General features: G+C 38.8%; 1 protein-coding gene across 4 annotated transcripts in view; it reads right to left on the bottom strand.

Annotated features, from left to right (window-relative positions):
* Positions 1 to 12,395, bottom strand: part of BMPR2 (bone morphogenetic protein receptor type 2) — a 125,408-nt gene that overhangs the window by 53,013 nt on the left and 60,000 nt on the right. Inside the window, exon 1 of one of the 4 annotated variants that reach the window (XM_059702808.1) lies at positions 10,872 to 11,006. The exons of the other annotated variants lie outside the window; for them this stretch is intronic. Coding sequence (XP_059558791.1) covers positions 10,872 to 10,914 — 43 coding nt within the window. The 5' untranslated portion in view covers positions 10,915 to 11,006. Of the gene's footprint in view, positions 1 to 10,871; positions 11,007 to 12,395 lie in introns of those variants that run through there. 4 annotated transcript variants of the gene reach the window in all.

Here is a 12,395-nt window from a genome sequence, read left to right as displayed (position 1 = left end):
TAGGAGATGTGCAGGAGGCAGCTGATCGATGTTTCTCTCTCATCGATGTTTCTAACTCTCTCTCTTTCTCCCTTCCTCTCTGTAAAAAAATCAATAAAATATATATATTTTTTTAAAAATGTCCATGCTCTAGCACTGGCTAGTGTGGCTCTGTGGTTAGACTGCTGGACTGTGCATCAGAGGATCTCGGGTTCGATTCCTGGTCAAAGGCACATCCCATCCTGGTCGGGGTACATGCTGCAGGCAACCAAAAGAGGTATCTCAAATAGATGTTCCCCTCCCGTTTCTCCTCTCTCTCTCTCTCTCTCTCCTTTCTTCCCCACCCCGCCTTACATCCTCTTAAAAAAAAAAAAATCAATGGAAAAATTATCCTCCAGTGAGAATTAACATCAACAAAAAATGTCCATGCTCTGAATTATCAAACCTCTAACACAAACAAATGAACCAGACAAGAAGGCTAAATAATTTTGGGAAATTCTATAGTATTCACTTTTCTCATATTTTACAGTCAGCTACAGGAAGCTAAATATGCATCATTAGACATGGAAAACTAAGGATGAGAAGAGTGACTACAAATGGATATATGATTTCCTTTGGGGGAGATGAAAATGTTCTAAAATTAGACTGTAGTAATGGTTGCACAACTCTATAAATTTACAAAAAGTGCCTGGCTGGCATGGCTCAGTGGTTGAGCATTGACCTATGAACCAAGAGGTCAGTTTGATTCCCAGTCAGAGCACATGCCCTGTTGCAGACTCAATCCCCAGGTTTCTATCTATCTCTTCCTCTCCCTTCCTCCCCCAAAATCAACACAAAAAAAAACGTATTTAAAAATAACTAAAGAAATAAATTTATAAAAAGTCATTGTTCACCTAAAATGAGTGAATTTCATGTTATATAAATTATATCTTAATATATTTGTTTTTAAAAACTATGGCTACTGCCCAAGCCGGTTTGGCTCAGTAGATACCAGTATAGTGTTGGCCTGTGGACTGAAGGGTCCTGGGTTCGATTCTGGTCAAGGGCACATGCCCGGATTAGCCTAGATCCCCAGTAGGGGGCATGCAGGAGGCAGCCCATCAATGATTCTCTCATCATTGATGTTTCTTTCTATCTCTCTCTCTCTCTCTCTCTCTCTCTCTCCCTTCTTCTCTGAAATCAATAAAAATATATATATTTTTAAAAAGCTATGGCTACTAGTGATCAAAAGAAAATGACTTTCTGTTATTAAAAATATCAGTATGGCCGAAACTGGTTTGGCTCAGTGGATAGAGTGTCGGCCTGCGGACTGAAAGGTCCCAGGTTCGATTCCGGTCAAGGGCATGTACCTTGGTTGCGGGCACATCCCCAGTGGGAGGTGTGCAGGAGGCAGCTGATTGATGTTTCTCTCTCATCGATGTTTCTAACTCTCTGTCTCTCTCCCTTCCTCTCTGTAAAAAATCAATAAACTATATTTAAAAAAAAAAGAATAAAAAATATCAGTATGATAGTCAGAAGAAATGCTCAATAATCCCTTATACTGAAGCGACAACCCAATTTAGTTTTAATACCAATCAATCTTTTTCCATAAACATAATCTAATTTAACTAATTTCAAGAGAACATTTGCCACATAATTCATCAACTAACAAATATTTACCAACATTACTGAGAATACCAAAGAAGTAAAAGGTTTTCAAAAGCAACAGCTGATCTTTATTTGGTTTCTTAAAGTAGACTTTCCTAATGTGTTTAACTAGCCAGAACTATTACACTTGGCCAATATATTCACTATCTGGTATTAGTGAATTATCTGGTATTATCTGGGCTTCTGATTTATTTCTTAATTTTGGCTGTATCTTATTTAGTGTGGCTTAATTCACTAGCACCTTAGCACTGGAGATGATTCATTAAAATGTTTCTGAACCCACAAAACCAAGGACCAAACTCTGGAGAAGGAATGAAAGAGCCAACAACTGTGTGCCCAAGCTAATTTAGACTTCTAGCCCTGTCATACCACAACAGAAAGCACCTTCAAAGTGTTGAGCTACACCACTAGGGTATTCACAAGTAGGTAATACAGAGTTCTCAAGTACTTATAATGGTTTTTTTGGACACAGACAATAATTATTAAATTTAGTAATCAGATGATAATTACTGAAAAATAAATGTGACTTGATTTCAACAATTTAAAACCACTTCAGGCAATCTTCTAGAAGATATTAATTAATATCAACTAAATGTCCAGAAAATATAGTAAAAAATAACTCTAAGGTATTAACTTAATTATGATTCTACCATATTTTTAACCAAATGTACTCACATATTCAAATTCCTTTAATGACAATCTTAATTATATTTTAGATTATCTTATACATTAAATACCAGTATTTCCTTAGATTATCCCCTAATTTGTAAACTTTACCAAATTATAAAAATTAAAAATATTTCTATATACGAAGTATATATAACACAAATTCATACTTAAAAGATTCAAACTACAAACATAAACTCTGTAATGTGAAAAAACATGCCTATGAGGCATAACTTCTTTTCCCTGTCCTACTCCATTTCTTTTCTTTTTTGACAGACAGATCCTGCCTCAGGTTTATTGGTACAAATAGCACAGGAGGACACCAGCTCCATGCAGTCAGCAGCCCAGGGGTCCCACCAGTCCTTCTGTCCTCACATTGGCAGTCAGAGGCTTCTACTGTGCAGCCTTCGTGGGGGCCTGGGTGCCTTTGGGAGCAAGAGCCTGGGCACTTTGGGAACCTGAGCTGCAGCTGCACCCGCAGCCTGAGGCTTGGTTTCGGCCTTGGCCTTTGGCCGGCAGAGCCTGAGCCCCATGGCAATGCGGGCACAAGCACATTTCCCAAGTTTGGGGTGAGCGATGTAGGCAAGTCAACTGAGCTCGCAGCTGCTGCCCTTTGGGATATTGGGCCTGACCTCCTTGGGCTTGACCAGGCCTGATGGCCTCAGCGCGTGCGCTCATGGCCTTGTTGGCTTGCATCTTCTTCAGGCCCTTCTTGTTGTGCATCTTGGCAAAGCGCCATGTTCCTTAGGAACTTGGGGTCTACTCCCTTAAGAGATTCGTATCTTTTTTCTTTTTTCTTTTTTATTGCTTAAAGTATTACAAAAAGTATTACATATGTCTCCTTTCCCCCCCCCCCCCCACTCTTGACAATCCCCTGGCCTCCCCTACCCCCCAGTGTCTTATGTCCATTGGTTATGCTTATATGCATGCATACAAGTCCTTTGGTTGATCTCTTACCCACCCCCCTCCTGCCCTCCCACCCTCCCCGAGATTCGTATCTTTGTGGTGGGGTTTCTTGATGCCGTTTCTGTGCCATTTTCAGGACTGCTTGTGTGTGGTGTGGTTCTTGGACTTGGCCATCTCTGCACCGAAGCCCGCAGACCCTCAGTGACCGGACGCCCAGGGACAGGAAGAGAAAGTGGAGGCCGTGGTGCAGCACGGGAAATACAGTCATCCAGGCGGGAAGGTACTACTCCCCACTCCATTTCTTAAGTTAAATGCTTCTTACCTAATACCAGATAGTGAAGCTATAAACCCACTCGTTTTCCCTTTTTGTCTTGATTATTGTCTTGATTGTTAGAAAGGACAGAATATACTAGGGGGTACACCAAGGAAGCATAACAAAATGCGGAGACAAAGAAACAGGACAAAATTGTCAATGGAAGAAATAGAGTTCAGAACCACACTTTTAAGGTCCCTCAAGAACTGTTTAGAAGCTGTCGATAAACTTAATGAGATCTACACGAAAACTAATAAGACCCTCGATCTTATATTGGGGAACCAACGAGAAATTAAGCATACACGGACTGAAATAACGAATATTATACAGACGCCCGACAGCAGACCAGAGGAGCGCAAGAATCAAGTCAATGATTTGAAATGCGAGGAAGCAAAAAACATCCAACCGGAAAAGCAAAATGAAAAAAGAATCCAAAAATGCGAGGATAGTGTAAGGAGCCTCTGGGACAGCTTCAAGCGTACCAACATCAGAATTATAGGGGTGCCAGAAGATGAGAGAGACCAAGATATTGAAAACCTATTTGAAGAAATAATGACAGAAAACTTCCCCCACCTGGTGAAAGAAATGGACTTACAGGTCCAAGAAGCACGGAGAACCCCAAACAAAAGGAATCCAAAGAGGACCACACCAAGACACATCATAATTAAAATGCCAAGAGCAAAAGATAAAGAGAGAATCTTAAAAGCAGCAAGAGAAAGAAACCGAGTTACCTACAAGGGAATACCCATACGACTGTCAGCTGATTTCTCAACAGAAACTTTGCAGGCCAGAAGGGAGTGGCAAGAAATATTCAAAGTGATGAATAGCAAGAACCTACAACCAAGATTACTTTATCCAGCAAAGCTATCATTCAGAATTGAAGGTCAGATAAAGAGCTTCACAGATAAGGAAAAGCTAAAGGAGTTCATCACCACCAAACCAGGATTATATGAAATGCTGAAAGGTATCCTTTAAGAAGAGGAAGAGGAAGAAAAAGGTAAAGATACACATTATGAACAACAAATATGCATCTATCAACAAGTGAATCTAAGAATCAAGTGAATTAATAATCTGATGAACAGAATGAACTGTTGATTATAATAGAATCAGGGACATAGAAAGGGAATGGACTGACTATTCTTGGGGGGGAAAGGGGTGTGGGAGATGTGGGAAGAGACTGGACAAAAATCGTGCACCTATGGATGAGGACAGTGGGTGGGGAGTGAGGGCGGAGGGTGGGGCGGGAACTGGAAGGAGGGGAGTTATGGGGGGGGGGGGAAAAAGAGGAACAAATGTAATAATCTGAACAATAAAGATTTAATTAAAAAAAAAAAAAAAAAAAAAAAAAAAAAAAAAAAGAAAGGACAGAATAAATTTCTGAACTCAATATCTCTTGTTTTCCACAACCAAAATATCCTTTTTTCCCTTCTCTTTTTCTGCTATCCATTTTGACTAGAACTTTGCGTTGACTACTGAGTTAATGAATCTAACTGTACTTGGAAGTATAAAGATCATACATAAATAAGTGCCTCGTTTAATTTAAGAAGAAAATGTATATCCTTGTGAAAGAATAGATACAAAAATGAAAATTTTTGCTTTTCCTGGATCTCCTTTACAACTGAAAAGTAGCCAAAGGCCTGAATACATCAAAACTTTTTAGTGACATCTACAATAATAAAAGCATAATATACTAATTAGACCAGACGTTCTTTCGGACATCCTTCCAGACAACCTTCCGGACAAAGCCTGGCTGCGAGGGCCGAGGCAGCCACTGCGGTGGGCAGGGACCAAGGTAGAGGACTGGCTGCCGCGACAGCAGTCAAGGCCGAGTCCTTGCACGAATTTTGTGCATCGGACCTCTACTTATTAAATAATTTGATGATTGAAACCTAAAATTCCTCCTGATAAAGAAAGTCAAAAATAAACAAATCCAATCTCCCCTGTGTTTCCCTCTCCCCTGCTCCGCCCCCAACTAAGCTGAATTGATTATCAAAGCAATAGAGATACAATTGGAAGGGACTAAATTATATCTTTAATATCCCTCGGTTTTCACTAAATAATTTTTTTCTTAAAATAACATGAGCCTACTTTTCAGGAATTATTTTATGATAGTGACATTAGTACAGGTCAATTATAATGTGATATTTTAAGAGTAACTTTCCAAATTATGATTCAGCAAATTCTTATACAATATAAAGGTATTCTAGCAAGAATTCTAACTAAACTGCCCTGGTCAAAACAAAGAAACATTATTTTGTAAAACAGTGTTTGTAGCTTTTTAAATGCTCTTTGTGGAATGAGTCTTAGCAATATCTCTGTACAAAGTTTTGAATTCTTCATAAATAATGTAGCAAAAGTAGGGATGAAACAAAGAGTACAAGAAACAGTATAGCCTAACATTATATTGTCACAGATCACATACAGAGACCTAATCATTTACAAGTCAGTGTTCTAAATTTGTTAACAGCTAGACAAATTTTATTCAGTCAAGTATGGTCGATTAGCTCTTTTAAGGGACATCCTTAACCAGGTATACTGATTAGAGATGGATTTATTTTTTAATTACTCTCATTTTAAACAGGTGGTATTTGGTTATAATAAGCACTAAAACAATTTTGATTAACATAACTACATTAAACTAAAAAGAATTTCATCCAAACTGCTGATAGAGGAATCATCATAAAAGACAGAGCTTATCTGATCATGCTAAAAATCTGTTAGCTCCCTGATGCTCCTAGGATAAAATCCAAACACTATGTGTGCATATAAGGTCCTTTATGATATACTAGAGGCCCAATGCACAAAATTCATGCAAGGGGCTCAGCCCTCACAACCCCGGCTGCCTCGCAGCCCCAGTGTCATCTGGACAGTTGTCTACTGTTCAGTCTAATTACATATTAGCTCTTTATTATATAGGAGGATATCCAACAGAGCTACTTGATCACTTTAGAGGCCTGGGAATTTCTGTTTTCATAAGTCCCTTTCTCCATAAAAACTATTAAAAATTATATTTTATAAATGCATTGGTATAAAGAGAATGTATTAGAAGAGAAACCAAGATGGTGGCATAGGTAAACACCGGAAATTGCTGCCTCCCACAACAACTTCAAAAATACAACTAAAAGACAAAACGGACATCATCCAGAACTACAGGAAGGCTGGCTGAGTGGAAATTCTACAACTAGAAGGAAAGAGAAAAGCACACTGAGACTCAGAGGAGGTGCAGAAGTAAAGTGCAGAGGTAGGGAGGTTCGAGAGAGCGCGCGGAAAGGGGCTGGCACCTGAGGACGCTGCTGTCTGTTTGAATCGGGAGGGAGTCACAAGCTCCTGACTGCTCTGAACTCCAGTTCCCGGAAGTCTCTGGGGACCCAGGACTCATACAGGGAGAAACTAAACTGTCTGGCAGCGGGCAGAACTCAAAACTTGAGGGCGGCTTTCCCTCAGAGGTGCTTGCAGCAATTACCGAGACACTGAAACGCGGGGCCCCTTAGGGCAGGGCTGAGGATCGGCCATAGCTGCTTGCTCCGCCTTGTTGATTCCCTGAGACCCCACCCCACCCAGGCTGCGGCAGAGGCTTTTGCATATGAATGCCCTGGCCCTCTGCAATCTGCAAATTACCTAACAAACTGCAGCTGGGCCAGACAGACCCAGAGCTTCCAAGAGAAGGCCCAAAGCCCCACAGCGGCTTTCACTGCTTCACAGCTGGGCCTCATCTGGGCACCTCCAAACCCCCAAAAAGGAAGGGGAATCTGCAGATCTCTTCGTAGTTCCTGCTGGGTAGCCTAAGGCAGAGGCTAAATTAGTACCTCCTTAAATCCAAGAGCCAGTGTACCCAGTGGTCAGAGTGGGACCATCCAGATTACAACTCCTCAGATCCATAAGGGACACTCTCAGGGGGCAGACTCAGTGAGCACCAAAGCCCCACTGAAGCAAGTCTTGCCCCAGAAGGGTGTCTTCAGCACAGAAGTTCTCCCACTGCAGACACAGCTGATTCTCAAGGCCAATTGGCCTGGAGGTCAATTCCTCCCAGTGATACCTACAACAATCAAGGCTTAACTACAAGAAGACTGTGCACAAAGCCCACAGGGGGTGCACCAAGAGTGTCCACCTCAGGTAATTGGGGAGGCTGAGCCACTGGGCCCTATAGGACACCTAGCACACAAAGCCACTCTACCAACACAGGGAAGCATAAAAAATGTGGAGACAAAGAAACAGGTCACAAATGACAGAAATGGAGGAAAGCAAACGACTGGATATAGAGTTCAAAACCACGGTTATAAGGTTTTTCAAGAATTTTCTGGAAACCACCAATAAATTTAGTGAGACCCTGGAGGATATGAAAAAAGACCAAATAGAAATTAAGAATACACTGACTGAAATAAAGAATAATATACAGAGATCCAACAGCAGACAAGAGGATCCCAAGAATCAAGTCAAAGATTTGAAATACGAAGAAACAAAAAATACCCAACCAGAAAAGAAAAAAGAAAAAACATTCCAAAAATATGAAGATAGTGTAAGGAGCCTCTGGGACAACTTTAATCGTACCAACATCCGAATTATAGAGGTGCCAGAAGAGAGAGGGCAAGACATTGAAAACCTATTTGAAGAAATAATGACAGAAAACTTCCCCTACCTGGTGAAAGAAATAGACTTACAAGTCCAGCAAGTGCAGAGAACCCCAAACAAAAGGAATCCAAAGAGGACCACACCAAGACACATCATCATTAAAATGCCAAGGGCAAAAGACAAAGAGAGAATCTTAAAAGCAGCAAGAGAAAAACAGTCAGTTACCTACAAGGGAATACCCATACGACTGTCAGCTGATTTCTCAACATAAACTATGCAGGCCAGGAGGGAGTGGCAAGAAATATTCAAAGTGATGAATAGCAAGAACCTACAACCAAGATTACCTTATCCAGCAAAGCTATCATTCAGAATTGAAGGTCAGATAAAGAGCTTCACAGATAAGAAAAAGCTAAAGGAGTTCATCACCACCAAACCAGCATTATATGAAATGCTGAAAGATATTCTTTAAGAAGAGGAAGAAGAAAAAGATAAAGATAAAAATTATGAACAGCAAATACATATCAACAAGTGAATCAAAAATCAAGTGAATAAAGGATCTGATGAACAGAGTAAACTGGTGAATATAATAGAACCAGGGGCATAAAAAGGGAGTGGACTGACAATTCTTGGGGGGAAAGGGGTGTGGGGGTGCAGGAAGAGACTGGACAAAAATGACAAAAATCGTACACCTATGTATGAGGACAGTGGGAGGGGTAAGGGCAGAGGGTGGGGTGGGAACTGGGTGGAGGAGAGCTATGGGGGGGGGGGGAGAGGAACAATTGTAATAATCTGAACAATAAACATTTAATTAAAAAAATAAATAAATAAAGAGAATGTAGTAGTATTATATACTAAAACATTTTCTTTAACCTAGAAGTCCATTTTTCCTTCTGATTTTAAAAGAAATTAAAATATTTTCATGGCCCGCCACAAATACTGTGGGTCTTTGTCCCTGTGCCTACAGTCTTAATGGGTATCCTACCTTTTGCCATTCATCTCACTTCTTTATGCTCAGTTCCCACCACATAATATGCCAAGGCCTTTCCTGACCTACTATAATGTTCCCACTATCCAAATGCCATTTTCCCTGCTCTTCAGTGAAGTCTATAGACTATTAAATGATGTGCTGCATTCCCAAAACTTAACTCATATATGTTTCAGCATTATATTTTATCTGTTAACCTGTACGCCTCCCCAACCAAGCCAGAGGCTGACTTTATTTGTTCCAAGAGCAAGATAGGGTTTATTTAACTCATTTTGTATAGCACTAATCTCCAACAGTGTTACGAGCAGACAGTTTTCATATCTACATATATTGTACTCAATAGCACATTCCCATTCAAATGTTACCAAAATCTAAGCAATAATCATCTCATCCTTCTACCATACTACAATAAATGAAACAGTAAATGTAGTATGAATGTAGAGGCAATATTATTTTCCCTCTCATATCTAGCCAAATTACTGAGAATAAAGTAATCACTTTTTGTTTACATATGCTTACTGAATCAGTATTTGCTAATCATATGCAGCATTTAATTCCCAGGAACAGATGCAACATATCTAGAATACTCAGCTATCTTGAATTTCCCACTGCATGCTACAACACTACCAAGAAAGTAGTGTGTAAAGGTATAGCATAATTTGATCATGTCTGTATCCGTTAACTGTCAGTACAGACATAAATCTGTAATAAATATTATGCATATAATGAAAAATACTTATTTCCTTTTATGAGAGAAGAAAAAAATGCTTATTCTGAAAATGTTAACTATTTGCTCTTTCCCCTTTTTACCAAGTAAACTTACATTACTTGAATTTTCATGAAAATATAGTCATGTATTTTATATATATATCAAAATCAAAGGTGTCCTTGAATTACTTTTACATCCAATTTTTTTCATTTTGAAATATCTACAAATTCATAAGTAGTTTAAATGAAATAGATACTGACAAAAGTCCAATGCATCTCTCCTCAGTGTGAACATCTGACACAGTAACTGTACAGTATCAAAATCATGAAATTGACATTAGCACAATCCATTGAGCTTATCCAGATTTCACATTATACAAGCACTCATCTGTATATGTGAATATCTGTAAATATATGCAATTCTGTCACACATTATTACAATCAAAATACTTAACTGTATTATCACGACTTCCTTATGTTAAAACTTTATAGTCACCATCTCTTCATCCCATTCCTAACCAAGAGCAACCACCAATTTGTTCTCCAACTGGATAATTACGTTATTTCATGATTGTTACAAAAATGAAATCATTCAATACATATTTGAGATTGGCTTTTTTCACCAAGCAAAATTTCCTGGAGGTTCATCCAAGTTGTTGCATGTATGAATAGTTCATTAATTTTCATGGAGTAATATTCATGGTATGGTTGTACCACAATCTGTTTAACTTTTCACCCTTTGAAGGTCATTTGGGTAGTTTCCAGTTTGGGGCTATTAGAAATAAAACTGCTATAAACATTTGTGTATATTTCTATTTTAACAGAAATTTTGTTTATTTAAAATAAGAATAATTTCCTTGAAAAATAAAGTATGATGTCCGCAAAAAGCAATTAAGACCATGTGCTCTACAAACAAAATACATTGTGTCCCATCATATACATTTGTCCATTTACAAGACATACAAACTCCTTAACTTCCTCAGATCAAGTACTTCTAGTACTGGGAGAAACTGGCTTTGCTATGGAATCTTGGGTTAAAGAATTATTCATGTAATATTCCTTATATTTAAGCAAAGTAAAATGTGGCAAAATAAATACCATCTAAATATGTCATTAAATATCTGAGATGAGATCCATCCATGTTGTCGCAAATGGGAGTATTTCATCTTTTTTATGGGTTAGTATTCCATTGTGTATATATACCACTTCTTTATCCAATCATCAGTTGAAGGACACTTTGGGTATTTCTATGTCTTGACTATTTTGAATAAAAGTGCAATGAACAAAGGGGCATAAATATCTTTACAAATAAGTGTTTTCAAATTTTGGGGGTAAATACCCAGAAAAGAAATCACTAGATCATATGGTAACTCTATACTTAATTTTTTGAGGAACCTCCATACTGTTTTCTATAGAGGCTGCACCAATTTATATTTCCGCCAGCAATGTACAAGGGGGTTCCCCTTTCTCCCTCCACATTCTCTCCAACACTTATTATTTCTTGTCTTACTGATAATAGCTATTTTAACAGATGTGAGATGGTATATCATTATGGTTTTGATGTGCATTTCCCTTATAACTAGTGAAATTGAGCATCCTTTCTGTTGTAATAATAAGTGATAGATAAGAGACCAAAATATCCAACCATACACTTTATCCTTCTCACACTCCATTCATCTCTCTTTATCTCTTCCTCACATCAACCTCTTTATTATTATTTTTTTTTAATCCTCACCCGGGGATATTTTTTCCATTGATTTTTAGGGAGAGTGGAAGAGAGAGGGAAAAACAGAGAGAAATATCGATGTGAGAGAAACACATCGATTGGTTGCCTTCTGCATGAGCCCCAACCAGGGCCCGGGCCAGGGAGAAGCCTGCAACCAAGGTATGTGCCCCTGACCAGAATCGAACCCAGGACCCTTCAGTCTGCAGGCTGATGCTCTATCCACTGAGCCAAACCGACTAGGGCAACTTCTTTCTTATTACCACATATGTTCAGCATGCCAATTTCCTCAGAGATACAGTCATACAAACATTTAATTCTACTATACAAGTCCTAAATATCACAAAAGTAAAGCCTGAAGCTGTATGGAAAAATTCCCCATAAAACATTCTTCTTAATATAAACTAGGCTTACTCTTTGAAAGTCACATCCACAAAGTAAATCTAATGGACAGAATAACTCACTCCTCTTAGGAGCCTTCGTGCACTCTCTTCCCCTTACCTAGAATGCTTACGTACTTAACTCCTATTTATATTAATATTTCTTCTTCAAAGACTCTTTTCCTAATCAACCCAGACCAGGGAGTGTAGAACATCTATCATATGTTCTATAGCGTTCTATACTTCAGACAATTTCCACACTTTTTAGTACTTATAATGTGCCTGGCTTACTCAACAAATTATGAACTCTATGAGAAAAAAGCTTGAGTTATTGTGCACCACTGTGTCTTCAGCACACTGCATTATACCTGGCATTTAATATATGTTTATTGAATAAGTGAATGATTGATGTGCTATCTTCCCCTTGTTTTGCCAGGGACAAAAAGGATTACTGGCATTAATTTTTTAAATAAAAAAGGGTAGGGCACACTAACAAAATGAAACTCTATGTCCATGCAA

The sequence above is a fragment of the Myotis daubentonii genome, chromosome 7 (genome assembly GCF_963259705.1).
Source record: "Myotis daubentonii chromosome 7, mMyoDau2.1, whole genome shotgun sequence".
Classification (NCBI taxonomy): domain Eukaryota; kingdom Metazoa; phylum Chordata; class Mammalia; order Chiroptera; family Vespertilionidae; genus Myotis; species Myotis daubentonii.
Note: the sequence above shows the minus strand (reverse complement) of the source record. Positions and strands in the feature narration are given on the sequence as shown.